Source organism: Lagenorhynchus albirostris, chromosome 14, assembly GCF_949774975.1.
Source record: "Lagenorhynchus albirostris chromosome 14, mLagAlb1.1, whole genome shotgun sequence".
NCBI lineage: Eukaryota > Metazoa > Chordata > Mammalia > Artiodactyla > Delphinidae > Lagenorhynchus > Lagenorhynchus albirostris.
In genome coordinates, this window is record NC_083108.1 from 41,621,878 (window position 1) to 41,645,041 (window position 23,164).

A 23,164-nucleotide genomic window follows, 5' to 3' on the forward strand; every position below is an offset into this window, starting at 1 on the left:
TTTGAGGGGTAAACAAAATTGACAAACCTCTGGCTAGGCTCACCAAAGAGAAAAGAAAGAGGACCCAAATATACAAAATAAGAAATGAAAAAGGAGAAATAACTGATACCACAGAAATACAAAATAAAATAAAATAAGAGAACACTATGAACAATTATATGCCAACAAATTCAACAACCTAGAAGAAACGGACAAGTTTCTAGAAACGTACAGCCCACCAAAACTGAATCAAGAAGAAATAGATAATTTGAACAGACAGATCACTAGAAGTGAAATAGTGTCCGTAATTTTAAAAACTCCCTACAAACAAAAGTCCAGGACCAGATGGTTTCACAGGTGAAGTCTACCAAACATAGAAAAAAGAACGTATACTGATCCTTCTCATACTCTTCCAGAAGATTGAAGAGGAAGGAAGGAATGTATGCCCAAAGACATTCCATGAAACCACCATCACCCTGATACCAAAGCCAGACCAAGACAGTACCAAAAAAGAAAATTACAGGCCAATATCTTTGATGAATATAGATGCAAAAATTCTCAACAAAATATTTTCAAACCAAATCCAACAACACATTAAAAAGATCTTACACCACAACCAAGTTGGATTCATCCCAGGGTCACAAGGATGGTTCAACATAGCAAATTAATCAATGTGATACACCACATCAACAAAAGAAAAGACAAAAACCAAATGATCACTCAGTAGATGCAGAAAAAGCATCCATTCACCATAAAAACTCTTACCAAAGTGGGTATAGAGGGAACATATCTCAACATAGTAAAAGCTATTTACCACAAACCCACCGGCAGTATAATACTCAACAGTGAAAAGCTGAAAGCCTTCCCACTAAATTCTGGAACAAGACAAGGATGCCTACTCTCACCATTTCTATTCAACATAGTATTGGAAGTCCTAGCCACAGCAGTCAGACAAGAAAAAGAAATAAAAGTTATCCAAATTGGAAGAGAAGAGGTAAAATTGTCATTATATGCAGATGACATGATACTATATATAGAAAACCCTAAAGACTCCATACAAAAACTACTAGACTGATGCACAAATTCAGCAAGTTAGCAGGATATAAGATTAACATACAGAAATCTGTTGCATTTCTTTACACTAGCAATGAAATATCAGAAAGGGAATGTTAAAAAAAAAAAAAAAAAGCCCTTCTAATCACATCAAAAAAAAAAAAGGAATAAACCTGACCAGGACTTCCCTGGTGGTCCAGTAGAAGAATCTGTCTTCAATGCAAGGGACGCCAGTTTGATCCCTGGTCAGAGAACTAAGGTCCCACATGCTGCAGGGCAACTAAGCCCATGCGCCACAACAAAAAGATGCCATATGCCACATGCCACAACTAAGACCCAGTGCAGCCAAAAAAAAATAATTGTTTTTAAAAGTCAATCTTAAAAAAAAACCCGACCAAGGAGGTGAAAGACGTGTATGCTGAGAACTATAAAACATTAATAAAGGAAATTGAAGATGATTCAAGGAAACGGAAAGATATTCGCATGCTCTTGGATTGGAAAAATTAATATTGTTAAAATGACCATACTTCCCAAAGCAATCTACCCATGTAATGGATATCCCTATCAAATTACCCATGACATTTTCCACAGAACTAGAACAAATAATCTTAAAATTTATATGGAATCACAAAAGACCCAGAATCGCCAAAGAAATCCTGAGGGAAAAAAACAAAGTTGAAGGCATAACCCTCCCAGACTTCAGACAATACTACAAAGCTACAGTAATCAAAACAGTGTGGTATTGGCACAAAAACAGCATATGGATCAATGGAACAGAATAGAGAGCCCAGAATTAAACCCACACCCCTACAGTCAATCTTTGACAAAGGAGGCAAGAATATAACATGGGGAAAAAAAGTCTCTTCAGCATGTGGTGTTGGGAAAGTTGAACAGTCACATGTAAATCAATGAAGTTAGAACACACCCTCACACCATACATGAAAATAAACTCAAAATAGCTTAAAGACTTAAATATAAGACATGACACCATAAAACTCCTAGGAGAGAACATAGGCAAAACGTTATCTGACATAAATCGTACCAATGTTTTCTTAGGTCAGTCTCCCAAGGCAGTAGAAATAAAGCTATTAAAATAAACAAGTGGGACCTAATCACATTTACAAGCTTTTTTACAAGAGAAACTGTAAAACGAAAAGACATTCTACAGACTGGGAGAAACTATTTGCACATGATGTGACTGACAAGAGCTTAATTTTCAAAATATACAAACGGCTCATACAACTCAACAACAAAAAAGCGAACAACCCAATTGAAAAATGGGCTGAAGACCTAAGTAGACATTTCTCCAAAGAAGACATACAGATGGCCAACAGGCACATGAAAAGATGCTCAAGATCGCTAATTATTAGAGAAATGCAAATCAAAACTACAATGAGGTATCACCTCACACTCATCAGAATGGCCATCATTAAAAAATCTACAAACAACAAATGCTGGAAGGGTGTGGAGAAAAGGGAGCCCTCCTGCATTGTTGGTGGGAATGTAAATTGGTGCAGCCACTATGGAAAACAATATGGAGGTTCCTCAAAAAACTAAAAATAGAGTTGCCATATGATCCAGTAATCCCACTCCGGGGCATATATCCAGACAAAGCTATAATTCAAAAAGATACATGTCCCCCTATGTTCATAGCAGCACTGTTCACAATAGCCAGGACACGGAGACAACCTAAACGTCCATTGTCAGATGAATGGATAAAAAAAGATGTGGTGCGTATATACAATGGAATACTACTCAGTTATTAAAAAGAAAAAAATGAAATAATGCCATTTGCAGCAACATGGATGGACCTAGAGATGATCATACTAAGTGAAGTAAGACAGAAAGAGAAAGACAAATACCATACGATATCACTTATATGTGGAATCTAAAATATGACACAGATGAACTTATCTACAAAACAGAAGCAGACTCACAGACAGAGAACAGACTTGTGGTTTCCAAGGGGGAGGGAGGGGGAGGGAGAGACAGATTGAGAGTTTCGGATTAGCAGATGCAAAATATTATGTATAGAATAAACAACAAAGTCCTACTGTACGCACAGGGATCTATATTCAATATCCTGAGATAACCATAATGGAAAAGAATATGAAAAAGAATGTGTGCATATATGTATAACTGAATCACTTTGCTACCCAGCAGAAATTAACACAACATTATAAATCAACTATACTTCAATAAAATAAATTTTAAAAAAAAGAATTGATTCTACTCTGAATTTTTATTTTGTCTTTGGGCTTTCTTCTACTGACTATTAGTATTAGAGAAGACAAGGGGGGAGGGATAAATTCAGAGCTTGGGATTAACATGCACACACTACTCTATCTAAAATAGGTATAGTATATCTACATTCCAGTCAAAAAATTTTTTAAGTGATATAAATTAAAGCTAAAATAAATAGAGAAGGCACTAAAGGAGAGATTTTCTTAAATAAACCTTGGGTATTAATAGTCAAATTTAGGTAATAAAAAGATTAATCTGCAAGTGATTATTTACTTTTCAAAATAATTGCTCTACGAAAGGATTCACTCAGGATTCCACTAATTAATGCGGTCTCCTAAGGCATTTGACATTTAATTAATTTTAATTACAGCTTTTGAGGAGTACTCTGTAAGCAAGCCATACCTACATTTCCCATTTGTTAATTGAAATAAGGACTGAATTATTATTGTGTTTTGGTAATTTTGAAACTAACTGCCTTTGGTTTTGTGTAGGTTATTTATTTTTAAATGAAACCTTCTAGGCCAAGAAATTTTCTCCTGTGTCTGCCGAAAGTCTCAATGATTAGAATGTTAATAAAGTCATTGTAATATTCTATGGGATAGCCCTTGTTTCATATCTGCACTCTTGGGTTTACCATTTGCACAAAATCACATTAATGGGAAAGTTATATACTATTTAAATATATCTATCATGCATTATACTCCTTTCTCAGAAAAGGTCTTTATTCTCTGCCCCAATGGCATAGTCTTTCTTTGGAGTCCAGGGAAGCACCCTGGAACTTAAACAAGTATTCTTTTCAGAACTGCGTGCCCTTCTTGTTTCCCAGTAGCGGCCTGCTGTGCCCTCTGCCTTGACTCCCTTGCCTGAGGCCTGGAGGTTGGAGGCCATTGCAGACCCAGGCCTGCCTTAGGTCCTTATCATCCGCATACACAACAGGAAAAAGAAACACACACATCTGAGAATCAGGATTTCAACTGTAAATCACATCTGCCCTGGCGTAATTCATCAGATAGATGTTCATTTATTGCCATGTTGTCATTGTAAAACTTTAATTTCTGTTTGGCTGAAAATACCCCTGATGGGTATGTGACAGGGTTGTGAACTCTTTGTATAAAAGCCTCTTTATAAATAAGATTTCTTAAGGCTGTAATGATTTTGTTATCTGGGAGAGGGAGTGTGGGAAGAAATGTAAAATACAGGGCAGAGGGCATGCAGTGAAGGCAAAGTTACAAAGTTCAGGGAAGCATGGTTACAAAACTCCTTTCTTTGCAACACTGACATTATCCCGAAGTCAGCTTTTTAGAGAAGAAAACTCATGGTAAAGGTGAGTCCAGTTTTAGATCAAGCTCCCCTATAGTGTGTGTGTTTTCTGAATTAGTGTCAACATAGAAACAACATGATCCTTAGTCCGCCTAAGGATGGCCGAAGCCCGTTAGTGACTGCCCACAGTTCCAAGCAGTGTGGTCTTTGAGCCGAGATTTTCACCCACAGGTATGTGGTGGCAGATTTTAGACTGTAGACAAGGAAATGTGAGGCCTCGTCGGCAAGTGTCTCCAGGTCCGTTGCCTTGTATTTAAAAGTTGAATAATTGCTGCTATGAAATTGGTATTTTTTTTCCCCAAAAAAAGTTCAGCAAAGAACATTGCATAGTAAATTTTCTGTTTTCCTAAGCTGTCTCTTTGGTCCAGTTAGTGAAGGGGTGTGAAAGTGTCATTTCTTCCATAGAAGACGAGTAGGGAGTTCTGAGAAACTAAGACTTTCCAAGAAACATCATCATACCAAAGAGGCCCCATTCCTACACTGTGCAGTTTCATAAGCACGTTGTGTGTCTTTTGTTTGTTGTATTCTTTTAATCCCTAGGAAGTGTCAGGGAAAGATAATGTCACAGAAGAAAGTAGTTCATACGTGTATGAAATACTCCAGTTGTATGTAATGTGTGAATTTTTGTCTTCTAAACATTTACATTTAACCCTGTTTCCAGCCATGCAATAATGAGCTTTGTGTTTGTAATAAATTCTCACGCGTTATCTTTAACATGTGGCTATTTAGGGAGAAGACCTTGTTTTCCATTTTTCACAAGTTATTGGTCCTTCACCCCGGGCTCAGTTTCCTCCCAACTAAACAGACTTATAGCTGTGAGGAGTGGGGAGGGGAAGGGATGCTTAAATACCTATTCCAGGAGTCGAGAAATCAAGTTACACTTTCTGGAGAGTATTCAGAAAATAAATAGCCCCATTCCATGACGCACGAGATTCTGACCACAGGTTGGAGTTGGGTTTTGACTTTGTCAACCACCTTCATATAGTAACACGAAGCTTTCCAAAGCCATTTATTTTATTGGGTGTGTCCATCTTTGCTTTCACTGTTAGATAATAAGCTGCCATTGATTATTTTTCTGGTTTTACGTGGCCAGTGCTGGCATGGTGAAGGCAGAGAGCAGTGGGGAAATGTGTTCTCCTCTCCGTCCCAGAAGTCAATGTGCACTTAACCTCCAGGTTACACGCGTGCATGTACCTACCCAGGCACGTTTTCAGGTTTCTTCCAAGTTAAAAAGAAAAAAGCCATGCCTCATTCAATCCACTATCGCTTTCTAATAGCTGTCTCCCCCTTCCTTCCCAGCCCCTTCCTTCCTTCTTGAAAAGAGTGGTCTGTCCTCACTCACTCCACCCTCACCTCCTGTTCTGGCTTTGACTCCCTGGAATCTGCCTCTGGTCCCCTCACTCAACTCAAGCTTCATTCACTAAGATCCCCAGTGACCTCCTAACCGTCACACATCTTCCCGACCTGCCCTGACTTCCTGCCGTCGTTCCGTCTTCATACCATCCCTCTCCTGAGCCGCCCTCCCCACCATCTGCTTCCTTGAAACCACTGGGGACTGTTCTGTGCCGTGAGCGGTGAGATGCGGTCCCTTGCGTTTCTCCCCCTTGGTCTCCTCCTCTACTGGCCCCTTAGGGGTTCAGCCCTCTTCCCTTCTCATCTGGGATCTCAGTGCCACCAGGACTTCAGATTCTATCAGTAGAACACTGAGCTCGACTCTTTTCCACACTGAACCCCTTGGTTTCTCCCAAGCTCTGTTCTTCCTTCTAAGTGTCTGTCTGATAAGTGGCATCAGGATTCGTCTCGCCTTCTAAGCCCCCCGTCCAGGGCATCGCTCTGGTGGTTTATTCCTGCCCTTGTACCTTTTGTACACTCACAATTCCTTCCTCCTCCAGACTTTCTCAGTATAATTTCCTGTGAGTTTGTTCTTCCCCCGCCCTCCTGAAGCTTTCATGGTGCTCCCACGGACCTTCATTCCACCTTCTATTATTACAGGACCGACTTTTATCTCCGTCGTGTGTTGGTCTCCCTGCCTCCCTCCCAGCTAATTCCAGGGGCTACTCGTTCTTGTCTGCTTTACTTAGCACCAGCTCAGTGAGCGTGTGATGGGCACTCAGCATATAATTGAACAAGTCAATAGTAAATGGAATTAATGTCACTTGTAGGAAAAGGGAAAGCGACACAATGTTCTTCGGACTTTTAGGGGCAGTAGATGGTGCCTGTGATCCCGGCCATTAGCCCTCAGGACGGACACCTTCCACAGCTTACTTCAAACCCCACTAGTAAATGTTGTGTGTTAGATGGCAGTCACGTAAATATGCCTCCCTGAGAATATGCCTCGTAGACTAAAGAGAAGTGATGGTTCTAGAAAGAGCAGAACTCCCCAATTCCACCTCGCAATAAATTAGCTTTCTGTTTAGCTCTGGGTTCACAGTCTGCTGCTTGAACACTGGGGAGAGGTGTCTTACTCCTGGGTAGCCGGTATCTTATCTCTGATAAGACTGAATCATTGAGCATTTCTTTAGAAAAGGGAAGACTTGTTGTGGAGAGGCAAGGATGAGAGGATTGTGCTGGAAGTAAAACCACTTATAAGAAAGGCTTTAGACCAGAGAAATGCTTGTGAAGCCAGGCTCTGGGTACGTACGGGTGGGAGTCTGCTCTCCCTGAATCCATGTTGTGGTCATTGACCCTGTCATAACCAGTAGGTGCCAGGAGCTTGGCTGTAAACACTCAAGCTACTCATCACCAGAAGTTACCTACCAGTAGGCAAAAGTCACCCATGATCCGCGATGGGTAGAAACACCTGCCTCAGACAGAACGCCATCCCCTCCCTTAGCACCAGCGTTCCGGGTTTATTCCTGAGAATCCAAGTACCTCACCCTCGCCCTGCACTGCTCCTTGAAGTTCAGTCTTACATGCTGCACTGAAGGGCCGAGAAGGGCTCTAGTCCGTCAGGCACGGTGTGTCGGGCACGGTGTGTTCTATGACATCCTCATTTAGAAATACCGTCATTTTCACTCTGACGCCACGTCCAGTGTGGCGGTGGCAGAGTTGGTGGCGGCCATAGGGGCCAGGTCTGCTGGTACCTCTCTTCCCCTAGATCGGCACCAATATGAAGACAAAAGAGTTACCGTGGGGCCCAGATGACTTATCAATAACAGTCTCCACATTAAAATATAAAAGCCATTCTTCTGGTATAAGTTTGAAAATAGAAGTGCCTTGTTGTATTTGTTTTGTGACATCCAGTAACCTCCACCTGGCATTCTGTGTACCATATTTGTGCTAGAGGTGACAAATCCCCAAACTCTGCCATCCACAGAGCAGTAAGAACAATGACGACGGTCCCTACCATTCCCACTTTCGGGCTTATTGAATATACATGGGAAGTAAGTGAATATGCACAGTCTGTTGGCAGAGTTCAGAAGCAACGACAAGTACTGGTGGCTACTTGTGATGGTCCCAAACCACGCCTGTAACAGTTAGAGCTGGGCCTTAGGAAGTGACAGGAGGGGATGGGCAGTAAGAACTAAAGCAGAGCGAGAGGCAGGAAAGCACAGGGTGTGTTTAGGTGACACGGAATCTGCCCCACTGGATGGACCCATGTATTCATATAGAGGAGTAGTGAGGGAAATAACTAGAAAGATGGAATCAAATGGGATAATTTCCTCTAGCGAGGAGAAATCACTAGAAAGACTGCAGCAGGCCTCAGTGGGAGACAGGAGAAGCTGGACTTTATCCAGTAGTCAAGGGGGGCCACTGGAGATGGGAAGTAACAAGATGAAAGCCACATGCTGAGACTTTGAGAAGGAATGTGCTGAAAATGTAGCACTTAAACGTGAAATTGAATATGAGGAAAAACTGGAAACAGGGTGATTGGCCATCTGGTCTTATAAATTGCCTTTTATTGTCAGATAAAATTCATTTCAAGCCACAGCTACCTTTCTCTTGGATATAAATGTCCCATGATGAACCAAATCAAGAAGCAAAGAGAAGTCGAATAATTACTGTTAAAAGGAGGTACGAGATAGAAAGTAAGGTGGCACAGTAAACCCTCACAGTGTGTGGGTGTATCACATCTGAACCCCAAAACATATACATTCCCCCAAAGCATATATAGTTTTCCCATAAAATGCTGCAGTATGACTTCACTTGAGCGTCCACATCTGCAGCCACAAGTTAAAAGTAACACGGGGAGGCGCGTCTACAGGGCCATCACCCGTGCTCACCCCGCGAGGGCCGCCCTCCCGCAGCTGCCCAGGGTAGCACGCACTAGTTTTGTTCCTCCACAGTGTTACAGCTGAATTCCTGTCGCCGATGGGGTCCCATTGAAGTCGGGTTTTGTTTTGTTTTTAACTACCTTTTCTCCAAAATGGGTTTCAAATAAGCCTAGTTCTTTCCCATTGAAGTCACACAATTACACCCAAACTGCCCCCTCATGACAAGGGAAGAAATCTTTCTTTGGTCTCATGTTAGTATCTTCTCACTGACACCATCACACACATACACACACACACACACACACACACACACACACACATGACGGGGTCCCATTGAAGTCGGGTTTTGTTTTGTTTTTAACTACCTTTTCTCCAAAATGGGTTTCAAATAAGCCTAGTTCTTTCCCATGGAAGTCACACGATTACACCCAAACTGCCCCCTCATGACAAGGGAAGAAATCTTTCTTTGGTCTCATGTTAGTATCTTCTCACTGACACACATACACACACACACACACACACACACACACGACTCCTTTCAGGAGTCATGTGGCCATTTCAGAAGCTTTCCATATTTCAAATGCTGTTTGGAGTGTAGCTGGAAACGTTCCGGTCAGCTGAGCTCACCTCACCGGGCCCTGTGACCTACAAATGCTTCTTTTTACTGCTGCCTCCCCCGTCCCCTCCTGTCACCGGGAAACCTATGGGGAAGCTCTTTAGGACTGTCCAGTTATGGAAGGAGGGGGCAGAACCAGATGTCAGGAACCTTGAGAGTCTGGGGTTATAAGAAGAGAAGAGAGGACTTCCCAGAGATCAGAGTCAACTACAAGTGGCTGCTTTTCTGTGTTCCGAGACCTAGGTCAGCTGATGATACTCAATTAAAATGCACAGTGTAGTCGACCTCTCAGCATATCATAATTGACATCTAGGTAAGTGGTCCCTAATGAAATGTATTTAATGACTAATTCCAAAATTTAGAAATTTCTAAATCAAATTCAGCCTTAACCCTGTTTTCCTGATGCTTCTCTCTAATCCCATGTTGAGAAGCGATTGTTTATTTTTAAAATGGAAAAGTTAACCGACGGACTCCTTATCTTCCTTCGTTTTCCATGATTCCTGTTATTCTAAGCGTAGACAGAACCAAGCACATCTATAAAAGCCGCACCCATCCATCCCAGATTCTAAAGACATTCCCTAAGAAAGAAAAACACAGTTGGCTACCATACAATTCGCTGACAAGACAGAAGGAAGATGACACAATATCTTACTTATTTTGTAACCAGTGTATGCTCCCAAAAGCCAGGGAGCGGAGTGATCCAGCCAGAACTTTTCAGTGTCCTAGTTGGTTCCCAACTTCTTAAGAAGACCCCAAAGTGAGGCAAGAGTCCCCCTGGGCCAGCTCACAAGCAAGCCTCCCTCTTCCTTATCCAAACCTCATTTCCTTCTCCACCACCACCTTTTGAAAAGCTCAGAAAGAGAACGCCCGCAGCTGTTGGAGAAGAGAATCTGCTGCTCTCAATATTCTGTTTTAGCCTAAAGGGCTGCTGCAGAAGAAAAACTGTATGCAGTGGGTCCCAACAACCAGGGTGGTGGGCCCTCCGGGTGGGAGCAGTGATTCCCAGACCCAGGGAGAAATGCAACGGCTGAGACTTTACATGGCTTCTGTTTCGCTTAGAATTGAGGTTTTCCTGGTCTCCCCGGGGTCACATGACTTTTTTAACATCTGGTTTTCTCCAGCAAGTGAATCAGGCCTCGGAAGCCAGTTAGAGGGCCGGGGTGCAGCGTAGGTGGTAGACGATGCAGTGTAACGTGAGCCCATTTCATTTGGTCTTAAGCAAACTCCAAACCAAAGCTAACAGGAGCTCCGTTTCATTGTCTTCATTACCCAGAGCCCCTGGGACAGAGGAATCGAAGGCAAAGGTGAAAAAAAATGGGTGGGAACACAGCCTAAAAGCAAGCAAGGGTGGTGGTGGGTTTTTTTTTTACAAAGTCAGAATTGGCTCTGTTTTTACCTAGGTAGTTAAGGGTAGACTAGCTGAACCAGGTGTAAACTGCCCCCTGCTGTCTGACACAGAGAAGTACATAAAAATATCTGCCTCGTTAAAAAGAACCGTATTCTGAAGGCCGGCAACAAGCTGGGGCGAAGGCAGGCAAGGGATGGCACAGGTCACCTGCCTCCCTCTCCGGTGTGAAGATGAAGGAGGGTGAGGGAGGCGGTATTTTTCGGACTTGGAGAGCTGCTTCGTTACGCCATCTGCCGCCTTGTTTCTCAGAGTGTGGTCCGTGGTCCAGCAGCGTCCGCATCACCTGGGAGCTTGAGGGGCAGAGCCTGAGATGCAGAGTCTCAGGCCCCACTCTTGGTCTACTGAGTCAGAATGTGCATGAAACAAGATCCCCAGGGGATTCATGTGCACAGTTACCTGTGAGAAGCCCCGACTGTAACCTCAGAAGGAGCCTTTACACTAGACAAGGTCCACTGTTCCCTAAGGTTTGTAGCAAATCGAATTCAGTTTGAACAGTGAAGAAATACAACTCGCTAGGAGAATGGAATCCTTCATTCATATCGTGATCACTTAACGCCCTTATTTTCGTCCTACTCCTGTTTCCTGTGTCCTCGTGTATCACCGGCTCTTTACCATGCTGTCCTTCCCATTACTTGCTACATTTCTGCAGCACCTGCCAAACCGTTTCTTTCAAAATCGCTCCATCTCTGGCAGCCTCCTGTTTCCCACAGTCCTTGTTTGCTCAGGTCTGCTCTCCCTTTCTTCCACCCCTGCTGGTGTCACGTAAGAAGAGCAGCCACTGGGCCCTCCGGGAGGGAGCTGGCCCTGTGCGTAGTCCGCGTGTCGCTAACCCCACGTGTTCTCTTCTGCGCCAGGTCAGGGAAGAATGCCGGCTCCTGAACGCCCCGCCTGTCCCGCCCCGCAGCGCAAAGCCTCAGTCCACCAGCCCCTCGGTCCCTCCTCGCACAGCCAAGCCGGCGCGCCAGCAGACTCGCTCTCCCAGCCCCACCTTATCCTACTATTCTTCAGGGCTGCACGACATGTAAGTCCTATGCCAGGGCCCACTTCCACATGGTTCCCTCATCAACCAGGTCCCCGATCCTTGAGAACCGTGTCAAGGAGCCATCCCCTGGGCAGGGTGGTAGGAGAGGAAGTTTTCTTTTAAAAAAAGAAAAAAAAAATTTTTTTTTTAACTGGATGAGCATGATGGGGCCCTGTTGGTTCTGAGCTAGGATGGAAGAGCCAGTGACCTAGGAAGATGCTGAGTCTGTGAGGGGTTCAGTGGTTAAGGCTGGCATCTACTTGTCTCCGCTTTGACTTCAACACACGCAGACAGCACCCTCGAGGAGGACCCGGAATGGCAGGGGTCCTGTCGGCCGTCTACTCTGAATTCCACCCAGTGCTAGAGTCCCTGACCATCACTGTAAAGCAGTCTTACATTCCATCTGGATCCTCCCAGTGCCGTGAGCTCATTCTTTTGCACTGCAGCTCATTCCATGGTTGGCACATGCCAATAACTTTTTTTAGAGATCTTTCATTATATGCAGTTGAAATCTATCTCCATGTAACCTTCAACTGTTTCTTAGGTCTAAAGAAACAAATGTAGGTCCACCCGACCTCTCTTGATCAGGCTGTGAAACCATGAGGTCAGCCAAGATGTAAGTCTCCTCCAAGAGGCAGCCTCGGTCCCACCTGCTGTCCCCCCATCACCCACCTCTGAGCACACTCTGGTTTCACTGTCACTCTTAAGATAGGGCCCCAGAGCTGAGTGTGATCACATGTGACAGGTTAAAGTAGCTCTCCTTGGCAGGTACTTTTTTGTTCCCTGGACATTTAAATCTTTATGGTGATGTTACTCAATTGTGCGGAAACCAAGGCAAGAATAAGGATTTTATTCGAAACATTTCTTCCAGCCTCAGACTCTTGGATGGATGTAAGGTCATCAGTGGTGGTGATGTAGTCCTGTCACTGTAGCCCAAGAATGACAAGCATGAGACACTCATTTACTGCTCTCTCACTCCACCCTTGCCCACTGCAGACATCACTAATCAATCACAGCACCTGTTGGTGATAAGCCCAAACAAGGCTAAAGATTTTTCTCATCACAAAGATCCAGGCACCCACTAACAATGATTTTCTTGTTAAAAAAATTATATATTTGCCATCTCTGCTATAGCATATTAAATCAGTATCTTCATATCCATAGTTACTGATGTATTTTAGTAATTTAAAGATTCTTTTAAAAAAAAAAAAAGCCCAGTGAGGTGAAGCAGGTACTTTACGATAAGAAATATAATATTTGTTGCCTAACCACATTTTTCTACTCAGAAGTGACATCAATGGGATAAGGATAGGCTGGATGTTTTACTTTTCTTTTTTTTCCACTCATCTCTCTCTCTCTCTCTCTCTGTGTTTGGTTTTTAAGCAGCATTACTAAAAGTGACACGAGTCCTCCTGAAAGCGCTCCCGTTTCCTGCTACCCGTGTAACCGAGTGAAAGCAGATTCCATGGACCCCAAGTCCCCGTTTGGCAGTCCCACTGCTGAAGCTCTGTCCTCCAGGCTCTCATGGCCTAATCATTATTCGGGAGTGTCAGAGACCCAGACCAGGAGCGACTTCCTGCTGGATCCGAGCAGGAGTTACAGTTACCCCCGACAGAAGACGCCGGGCACGCCCAAGAGAAACTGCCCGGCAGCCTTCGACCTCGAAGGCCACGAGCTGGCGGCCAGCCCACCCGGGCCCGGGCCCACGGAGCCCGGCGGTAGTGCCCCGGGGTGTCCCAAGTCGGCCAGCTACTCTCTGGAGAGCACGGGCGGGAAGACCCTGACTGCAGCCCCCACCAAGCAGAGCATCTCATGCCCCGCCTTGCCTCCCAGGGCCCCGAGGCCAGTGGAAGAGAAAGCCGCCCTCGACACCCTACCTTTGCCTCTGCAAATCGATGGTGCTGAGGAAGCCCCCGAGTCTGGGTCGCCGGACCTCTCCGAGGACCCGTACTTTGTTCAGAAGGGCACGCAGGACATCTTCTCCATGTCTTACCCCTTCTCGTCACCCCTCCACCTCCAGCTGGCCCCCCGCTCCTGTGGTGACGGGTCCCCGTGGCAGCCACCTGCCGACCTGTCGGGACTCTCCATAGAGGAAGTGTCCAAGTCCCTGCGGTTCATAGGGTTGTCCGAGGACGTCATAGCATTCTTTGTGACCGAAAAGATTGACGGAAACTTGCTTGTTCAGCTCACGGAAGAAATCCTCTCCGAGGATTTCAAACTGAGCAAACTGCAGGTGAAGAAAATCCTGCAATTCATTAACGGCTGGAGGCCCAAAATATAGCCAAATAACCCCAGGTAGCATTGAACAAAACAGATAAATGTGTGTTCTAGAAGGGGAGGGCTGGGACACAGTTTCACATTTTTTTTGCACTAAAAACTTTCTCTGTAAATAGGGATAAGAGAAAACTCTTACTATGCAGATTATGATTTTGAATGGTGAACAGGCTATTTTGTACATCAATAAAAATGCTGTACAGAACACTTAGAGGTGTGCCTTGTACATCACTCAACACTCAACAGCTGCTAAAAGACAAAAGGCATGCTCAGAGAAATAACTGTTACCCAAGTAGGTTTATGCGAGAAGTTGTGATATTTATTTACAAAATAGCCAAAGCTGAAAGACATAAGAATCTTTAAAAAAAAAAAAAAAAACACCTTTGAACAATTCCCTCCTTTGGGAGAATCAACTTTAGACAATTTATTCTGTGCTCTGTCGTTCGGATTGCTCAGTGCTAATTGTTTTACTCTTGTGCCTGAAAATGTTAGTGATACGAAATGACACTGCAGTGTTATGTGCTTGGTGGGGATCTTTCTATCAAAAGGCATTTTACAAAAGTCATGTGCTAGTAGAGAGGATCTATGATGTCCTTAGAAATAATAAATCATGACCACAATAATTTATCTGTAACTGCTGCTAATTTTACTGAGCAGAGATAAAGAAGACCAGAATATATACGTATATGTATATTTACACAATACAAATGTATGTTTTAAACATCAGTATGAGTCTGATCTTTTAGATAACATCTGTTCACTTTCAAATATCCATTGAAGTTTGGGGCCGTTAATTAAGTCGACTCTCTTAGGAAATGGGACAGAATGATTCCAAAGATTCTCAGAACCCTGTCCCTCGAAGCTTAGTCAGCTTACCCTGTCCCTGATAAGCTCAGTCTTATCAGGCTCCATCACAGAAAACTTGGAACAAATCAGTAGAGAGTCTGTATTGAAGAATTAAGTTTGATTTTAAACCTATTACAGGCTGGGTTTTACATAGAATACTCCCGTGCTGATCAGTGTCTGGGGAAATGACCATTTCTGTCGAGTGATAATTCTTCTCGGGTGTGAGGGTCTTATTCTCCTGGTATGTGGTGATGAGGGGTCTGGAGAGCATTTCTCAGAGCGTGTCAGGTGTTCTCAACATGCTTTGTGCTTTAGGAGAGCTCAGAAATCAGACATACCATCCTCTGCTTTGATATGTGCTACATCTGTTGCATCATTTTTTAAAGTATCAATAAGAGTACTTGTTTAGTTCAGAAATCTTTCCTCTCTTCCAAAGAAAATACATGATTACCGTACTTTCATTCCAACAATCCCAGGACCCAGTCTGACAGTTTTTGCCAAACGTGAATAAATACTCCAAAATATAATGGCATCAACATAATTCTTGACTTTTTGAAGGAATATAAATCTTAGAAAAGTTTTTGTTCTCCGAGCAGCATATCGTCCCTAGCCCTGTCTCCCCCAGAGTCTGTCCCCACATTCGAGATGGGCAGACAGCCACCCAGGTGTCAGTGTGACTTGCAGGACTGGCTTGTATGTTATTATCCACTCTTCTTGCTCATCAGAATAAATACACAAATGGAAAGACAAGACCCACCAGTCTAGTTTTGCAGACCTGTTCAATATATGGCTTCATTTCTTGGCATTCAAGATATTTTTAATCCATCTCATTGTTTAGAATTGGGGTGAATTGATACCTTTTCTCATTTTCCATCTTAAATCTCTTTTTTTTTTTAAAAAGGATTTTCCCTCCAACATGTCTCCCAAAATGCAAATACTCTAGGTTAAAAGTGCCCCATAAAAGAGTACCCTGTAGAATCTATCAAACTGTAGCATCTCTTCAAAAGTAACTGACAAGTTTATATAGAAGCTTCTAGTACTGCACTCAGATAACATGCGGTCCCTCCATGACTTTCATGTTGAGAAAGCATCCTTCTGTGTGAGGGGCAACTCCCTAGGTAAAGTTAACCTCTCAGAACTTTCCCTTAAAATAAAAACAAAGGATGATGTTGAAACGTTGCAAGTTTTCTTTGGCAAAACCCTGCTGAATCCGTTCGTGAGTCCTTAGTGCTTGTATGCTTTTCTCAGTTCAAGAGGGAGGAATGAGTGGGTTTGAGTTTACTATGACAGTTGCCCCACATAAACAACTGATTCCTTTTATCTTTTTTTCTTTTTGTTTTTTTTTTTTCTTTTGCAAAACCTCGACACAAAGTCCTTTTTGTTTTTCGTCTTGGCATATGTACGTTGAGTTTATATCGAGGGCAACATAGAGACTCCTTGAGGGCAGGGACTATGGCCTTTCATTCACATACTCAAAATTCACAGCATCATCTGTGTGCCGGGCACTATGCTAGTATGACTTGACAGGCTGATAAAAAGACACAGTTCCTGCCCTCTTGGAACTCATAAGGTTTATGTTTAAAACCACAGTTGTTGAGACTGGGTACGTGCAAGAGAGACATGAGCTCTCCTGGCAGTTGGATGGATGGAGAGTTAAGTGTGCCCTGTCCCTCAAGAACCCACAGAAGGAAGAAATGGCAGCCTCTATCAACGGGGTATAAAAGAAAAACTACAAGACCATTGAAACTTGGAAAGCATTGGAGGCAGCAAGTATCTCTGACTCCCACTGACTAGTGTTCTTTTCTACTGATTGGATTTTTTTTTTTTAATTGGTAGTAAGTATCTTCTGGTATCTGTAAAGCCACATGGCGCCCTTACTAGACAAGGCACGCATAGCCAGAGAGAATCAAGACAAGGAATGCAGAACAGGGGTAGGAAGGAAACAGCCCTTCCCTTCTGAGCTGCGATTTTTGCAGTGAAAAGCAGTGTACAGAGATCCCCACATGCAGAACCTTTTCTAACCAACCAGGTCAAGACTGAGGACATCTTCTGGCAGGTTCCCTGCAATCTGTGCACTGACCCCTGTGCTTGGGGAGAGTGTCCAAACGGCACTCTTTCTTGGATTCCTTAAATGCATGGCCAAAACCATCGTGACCCCCTTAAGAAATACAGCAATAAACCAAACCAAGCAGCTAAAATGTAAAACGTGGGCCTGATTCATGTTGGGACGGGGCACTGAAACACAGATCAATTCTTTCTCAGAATCTCATCAACGCCTGCACGTTCTCTCTCTTTTAAGTTGAGCTGCTCAACTTTATGAGCTGTGAAATTTACATTTAGACCCTTTCAACCCACATAGAACATTCACATTTATGGAGTTGCAGCGAGCTGCCCACTTGGCTAAATTGCAGTGTTTATTCTTGTTTCACGTAGAAATAAAACAATCTTACAGGGAAATATTATGACTGTCCATTCCAACTGTTTTCAGACGTGGGTAAATACCCTCTGCCGACATTCCAGAAGCACCTGCACACCGTGCACACGACTCCTCGAGAAGTTCAGGGGGTGGGGGTGGATGAATAGAGGGCTCTTCGTTTTCCAAACACACTGTATCACAAATCACTACTCATCATGCCTAAGGAGTATGAGGTTAACATTTGGAATAACAAACTGAAAAAAAACACAGTTCTCCAAAGACCACTGTGAACGATTGAAAGAAAATTTCAACTTCAGTCCATCAGAAAAGTGAAATCTGCTGTTGGACACACAAGACTTTCAGAAACTATGACCATTAATCCCAATTTTCTAGGAATACAATGGCACCAGGCTGCTAGGGCAAGAAAAGTAAGATGCCCAGAGTGCAAATGATGGAAAGTAGGATTTTTATACTGTGGGACTGTAATAGTGTGGAATTCTTATGACCACTTCTTGTCCAATCACATCGTTTAGTCTTCAGAACTTGGTGTTTTAAAATTTGTCTCATTGTGAAAGCTAGAAACAAAGGGTAAACGTGATTTCTGTTAAAAGTATATACAAATATCTTCTGTAATTTTGCTGCTCTGTCTAATTTTTAGGCTATGAGTTTTGTAATGAGCTTATCAGATGATGAATTTCCTTTGTTTACAATCTCATGTAGTAGGGCTCAGATCATTTCTTAGCTATAAACCTCTTCTCCCATTTTCATATTAAGCTCCATTTAAAATATTGCTTAAGCTAAGCCTAAAAGTTGAATTTAATTAGTCAAAAATTTGGGAGTTTTCCTTGACTTAAATGAAAATGGTATATTCTTTTCAAAGACTTTTGTAACCATCTTTACAGTTTCTTTGCTTGGAAAAGTGGGGTTGTTAACTACCAGTTAACAGTTGCATTATTTCCAGAGCATTGTCTATGGGCCCAGTGTGTACCTCAAGATAAACATGGTATGTTTTGTCTAAAAAAATTCGTTGTTGATTTAAATGGTTCTGAAATGTCTATAAATAAAGAAATTTTAAAAGTTGCTCTTCTTGCAATCGTTCCTCAGTGAGTTGGACCCCTGTGTGGTTTTCTAGAACCTCTCTTTCCCATCCTCATGGAGGAGAAGAGAACTTGTCTGAAGGGTTTCTGAAGACTGCAAGCTCACTCCATGTTAAGAGATTGAAGACTGTGGTTATCGAAAGTGGAAGAAGCTGGGAACCAGGTAACCTGGTGGCAACCAAAGAGAATCTAGTACCTGTGTGGTCAGGAATTAGGACAAAAGACAAATATAGATGGACTAGTGAGCTTTAAAAAAATAATAATGGGGGAGGGGATAAATGAGGAGGTTGGGATTAACATATACACACTACTGTATATAAAATAAACAACAAGGACCTACAGTACAGCACAGGGAACTACGTTCAATATCTTGTAATAACCTATAATGGAAAAGAATCTGAAAAAATATAGATAGGTAGATAGATAACTGAATCACTTTACTGTATACCTGAAACTAATGCAACATTGTAAATCAACTATACTTCAATAAAAAAAAATTTTAATTTTAATAAAAATACATGTTTGTACAGAAAAAAGGACAATAGAACTTCATATCTCTGGCTTATATATAGTTTAATTTCTATAATTACAATTAGCATCACAGTGAGTAGATGTGGTAGAGGGTTTTAGAGGAAGTCATGAGCATGCAGCACGCTGCAGCGTCCACCAGTTTTACAGAGAAGTTGGCAAGTGGAGGCTGGTTAAGCTTTTACTGTACTCAAAATAGCATGAAGTAGCTTCAAACTATCTTACTGAGCGGTTCAGGGGAGGGTTGAAGGGCAGGGAGGACAATGAGATCTTAAGTCCTTGCCTGGCTAGGATCTCCCCAGCTTCACAATCACCAAAAAATCTTCCTGCCTTCTTTTGCTAGACAAAGCATCCCTAAATCATTCATTCCGTGTTATACTTAAACCTTCAACCCTTCTGCCCTATTTCACAGGGATAAAACCTGTGACTATACCCACAGGTGGCCACTTTCCTGATTTCAGGGATGTGCGCTGGACAAAACTATAGGGTTGATGTGACTGGGCTAAAACGTCCAAGGACCTACCGCAAGGTTCTAGAAGTACTTACATCAGATATACACTAGGACATATGACTCCCCCAAATTGGATATTGCCAAGTAAATTTGAGTTTAGAAATATATTGAGTTAGAAGACTCACAGACATAGAGAACAGACTTGTGGTTGCCAAGAGTAGGGGGAAGGAGTGGATTGGGAGTTTGGGATTAGCAGATGCAAACTATTATATAGAGAATGGATAAACAACAAGGTCCTGTTGTATAGCACAGGGAACTATATTCAATATCCTGATAAACCATAATGGAAAATATGAAAAATGTATATATATGTATAACTGAATCATTTTGCTGTACAGCAGAAATAAACACAACATTGTTAATCAACTATACTTTCATGAAACTAATTTAAAATAAAAATTTTTTAAAGAAATACATAGAATCAAATATCCTCCAAATCCTACCTATCTGAGGTTAGAAAAAGCCAAATCATTGAAAACAGTGAGTAGGTGGTGGGTAAATTGCACTGAAATGAATTTTCCCTCAAGCAATTCCCTCTCCCACCTCAGCCCCTCCTTGCTTAGGTACTCATAGGCATCCTTCAGGATTCACCAAGTGTCATCCCCCAAGCTGATTTAGTTTCACGTCTCTGTGCTGACAGCTCTCTGGCTACCCTTGTAAGCTATAAGTCTTTGGTATCAGGGCTTATGTCTTCGCTGTCATATCTTCAAAAGTAATGCTACTTAAGATTCTACTGAATGACGGCATGATGCCATCACGTTCCTGATGGCGGCCAGTCTTCATGCCATCAAGATCAAGGCCCTGCAGCTGCATGATAACAATGAAGTAAAGTCAAAAGAATGACCAGTGAAATCTGGATTCATCATAAAATATCTAAGACTAAAAGAGAGTAAGATATGAACCTGTTTAGAGATTCCAGATCGAGTTTGCAACATTTGCCAATGAATAAATTTTTCTTCTAACAGTTTAATGAAGGCAATGAGTTCAGTTCTTTAATGAATATAAAGTGAACTAGAAAAGATCAGTGTTTCTGTAGGTTGACTCAAATATTGGCTCTAAAAGACACAGGCAATTGAAGACTAGTAGATATGGTTGAATGACCTAAGCTAAGAGTGATCTCAGGACCAGAAGCAGTGATGGGTAAAGATAAGAAAGAGTTTGCGTGCTCAGAAGCACAGGTGGCAAGGAGATATTGTGCAGGGCACAGGAAATAGCATCCATGGGCAGATCACAGAAGTTTAGAGCCAGAGGGAACCCTGGAAATGATCTGGTCCAATCTCTTAACTTTATTGGAATGAAACCCATGGAGGTTAAATGACCTCACTGGGATCACACAAAGTCTGTGACAGAACCAAAGCTAGAAATAAAATCTCGTTTCCCCATTTTGTACTCGTTCCACGACAACCTTGTCTCCCAATTTCCTCAACTTTTAACTTTTAAAATAACATTTAAGGACTTCTCTAGTGGCGCAGTGGGTAAGACTCTGTGCTCCCAATGCAGGGGGCTGGGGTTCAATCCCTGGTCAGGGAACTAGATCCCACATGCATGCTGCAAGTAAGAGTTCACATGTCACAACTAAGGAGCCCGCCTACCACAACTAAGACCCGGCGCAAATACATAAATAAATAAATATTTAAAAAATAATAAAGAGCAAAAGTGTTTTTTAATAAAATAATTAAAATTTTAAAAAATAAAAATAACATTTAATCAGGTTTTTTTAAGCACATGGAATGCCCTACCCTGGTCCTCCAACTTCTCTTTCTTCTAAGCCTAAAATAGGAGCTGATGTTCCCCAGTCAGTGTTAGCTGGAAAGAAAAGAAACCTCTCCTGCTTGTAAAATGGATGCTCTGTGCATGTCACCTGCTTTTTGATCAAAAACTATGACTCAGTGGAGATACTGAGACAGGTGTAAGATGAAAAAACGTAAAAGAAAAAAAAATTCAAAACTAAATGTCCATCAACAGATGAATGGATAAAGAAAATGTGGTACAAATATACAATGGTATATTACTCAGCCTTAACAAAGAATGAGATAATGCCATTTGCAGCAACATGGTGGATCTAGATCATATACTAAGTGAAGTCAGTCAGACAGAGAAAGACAAACATCATATATCACTTATATGTGGAACCAAAAAATATGATACACATGAACTTATTTACAAAACACAAACAGACTCACAGATGTAGAAAACAAACAATGGTTACCAAAGGGGAAAGGAGGCAGGGGGTAATAAATGAGGAATTTGGGATTAACAGATACACACTAATCTATATAAAATAAATAACACGGACCCACTGTGTAGCACAGAGAATTATATTCAATATCTTGTAATAACCTTTAATGGAAAAGAATCTGAAAAAGAACACACACATATATATAACGTATATATATATCACTGAATCAATTTGCTGTACACATGAAAATTGTAAATCAACTATAATTCAATTTGTAAAAATCCTCCCAAAAAAATCCAGGCATAGCATACACGCCTTTCATCCCACTGTATCCAGGGTAGCCCCTAGGAAGTGTATAAACTGGGGCACCTTGGGAGAGAAGCAGCTGTAGTACTAAACATGGCCACAGGGTGCCAGGCTTTTCCAACCAGCTAATAACTACCCAAGGATTACTCCAGTCGAGGATCAGAGCAGAGTAAAATTTTAAATCCAGCTGTACTGGGGGTCTCTCTCTTCCCATCAGTCACTTTTCCACTTTCCTTAGTTAGCCAAAGGCATTCAAATCCTGAAGTTATATAAACAGAAAGAAGTGGCTCAAAAAAGGTAAGGGATTTGAAAGTGGGGCACTGTACAATTTTTTCAAGCCACATTTCCACTGGAAGAGGGCAAAGGAATATTCAAAGCGCAAAACTGACCTGTCAGAAACCTCGCTCCTTCTTGGCCCTGAGTCTCTGGAATTTTGAAAGTGAATGGTGCAAATCTGAAGCTCTTGCATATAGGAAGTTGTACTTGTTTTTTTTTTTTTTCCATTGATTGGTTTTGAGCAACAAAACACCCTCAACCAAAACCAAAATCTATTAAGTACCATTACACTAAAGTTGACTTTAGTGTAAAGTTGACATTACACTAAAGCTGACTTGTGAGAAAGTACATCTCCTTTAAGCCTCCTTCACCTTAACAATCAAACCATGAACCTACCTAATTGATCCTGAAGAACAAAGGAAAGATGAATTCTAACGAAGAGAATCTCAGACTTCGGTTTGGGCATGAATATGTTCACGCTTCATTCTCTGTGCTTTTTACTACTGTCGGTGTAGCGTAATTATTGACAAAGTAAAGGAAGTCTCTTTTTCAATTCAACTTTTAAGGAGGTGACTGATTTTACAAATCCAGTAAACTACCAGTAATTTCAGTTTTAGTTTAAGTTGCCATCTTGAAACAGTGTAATTGCCAGTTAAAGTTTTCCCATAGCCACGCTTACCCGTTTCTATCACATTTCAGTGATAAGTGAATCCTGTGGAGAAATGGGACTTCTTCACATTGTCAAATGCTTGGCTATCCTGGCTCCGTGTTTCTGTCTAGGTTACCCCGTCCTACACACAAAGGCCCTCACTTTTGGTTCCTTGCCTCTGTGAAGACTGTAGAATATGCTGGTCCTGCATGTGCAGCCTAGCGGCC

At 42.2% G+C, this 23,164-nt stretch overlaps 1 protein-coding gene across 4 annotated transcripts in view; it reads left to right on the forward strand.

Moving 5' to 3' along the window:
* GAREM1 (GRB2 associated regulator of MAPK1 subtype 1) overlaps positions 1 to 14,855 on the forward strand; it is a 205,157-nt gene extending 190,302 nt beyond the window's left edge. For 3 of the 4 annotated variants that reach the window (XM_060170716.1, XM_060170719.1, XM_060170718.1), the window contains exons 5-6: positions 11,689 to 11,855; positions 13,239 to 14,855. In XM_060170716.1, the coding sequence (XP_060026699.1) occupies positions 11,689 to 11,855; positions 13,239 to 14,136 (1,065 nt within the window). In that variant the 3' untranslated portion in view covers positions 14,137 to 14,855. The remainder of the gene's footprint in view (positions 1 to 11,688; positions 11,856 to 13,238) is intronic. The other variant, XM_060170717.1, reaches the window with a different exon arrangement.
* The last annotated feature ends 8,309 nt before the right edge of the window (positions 14,856 to 23,164 follow it).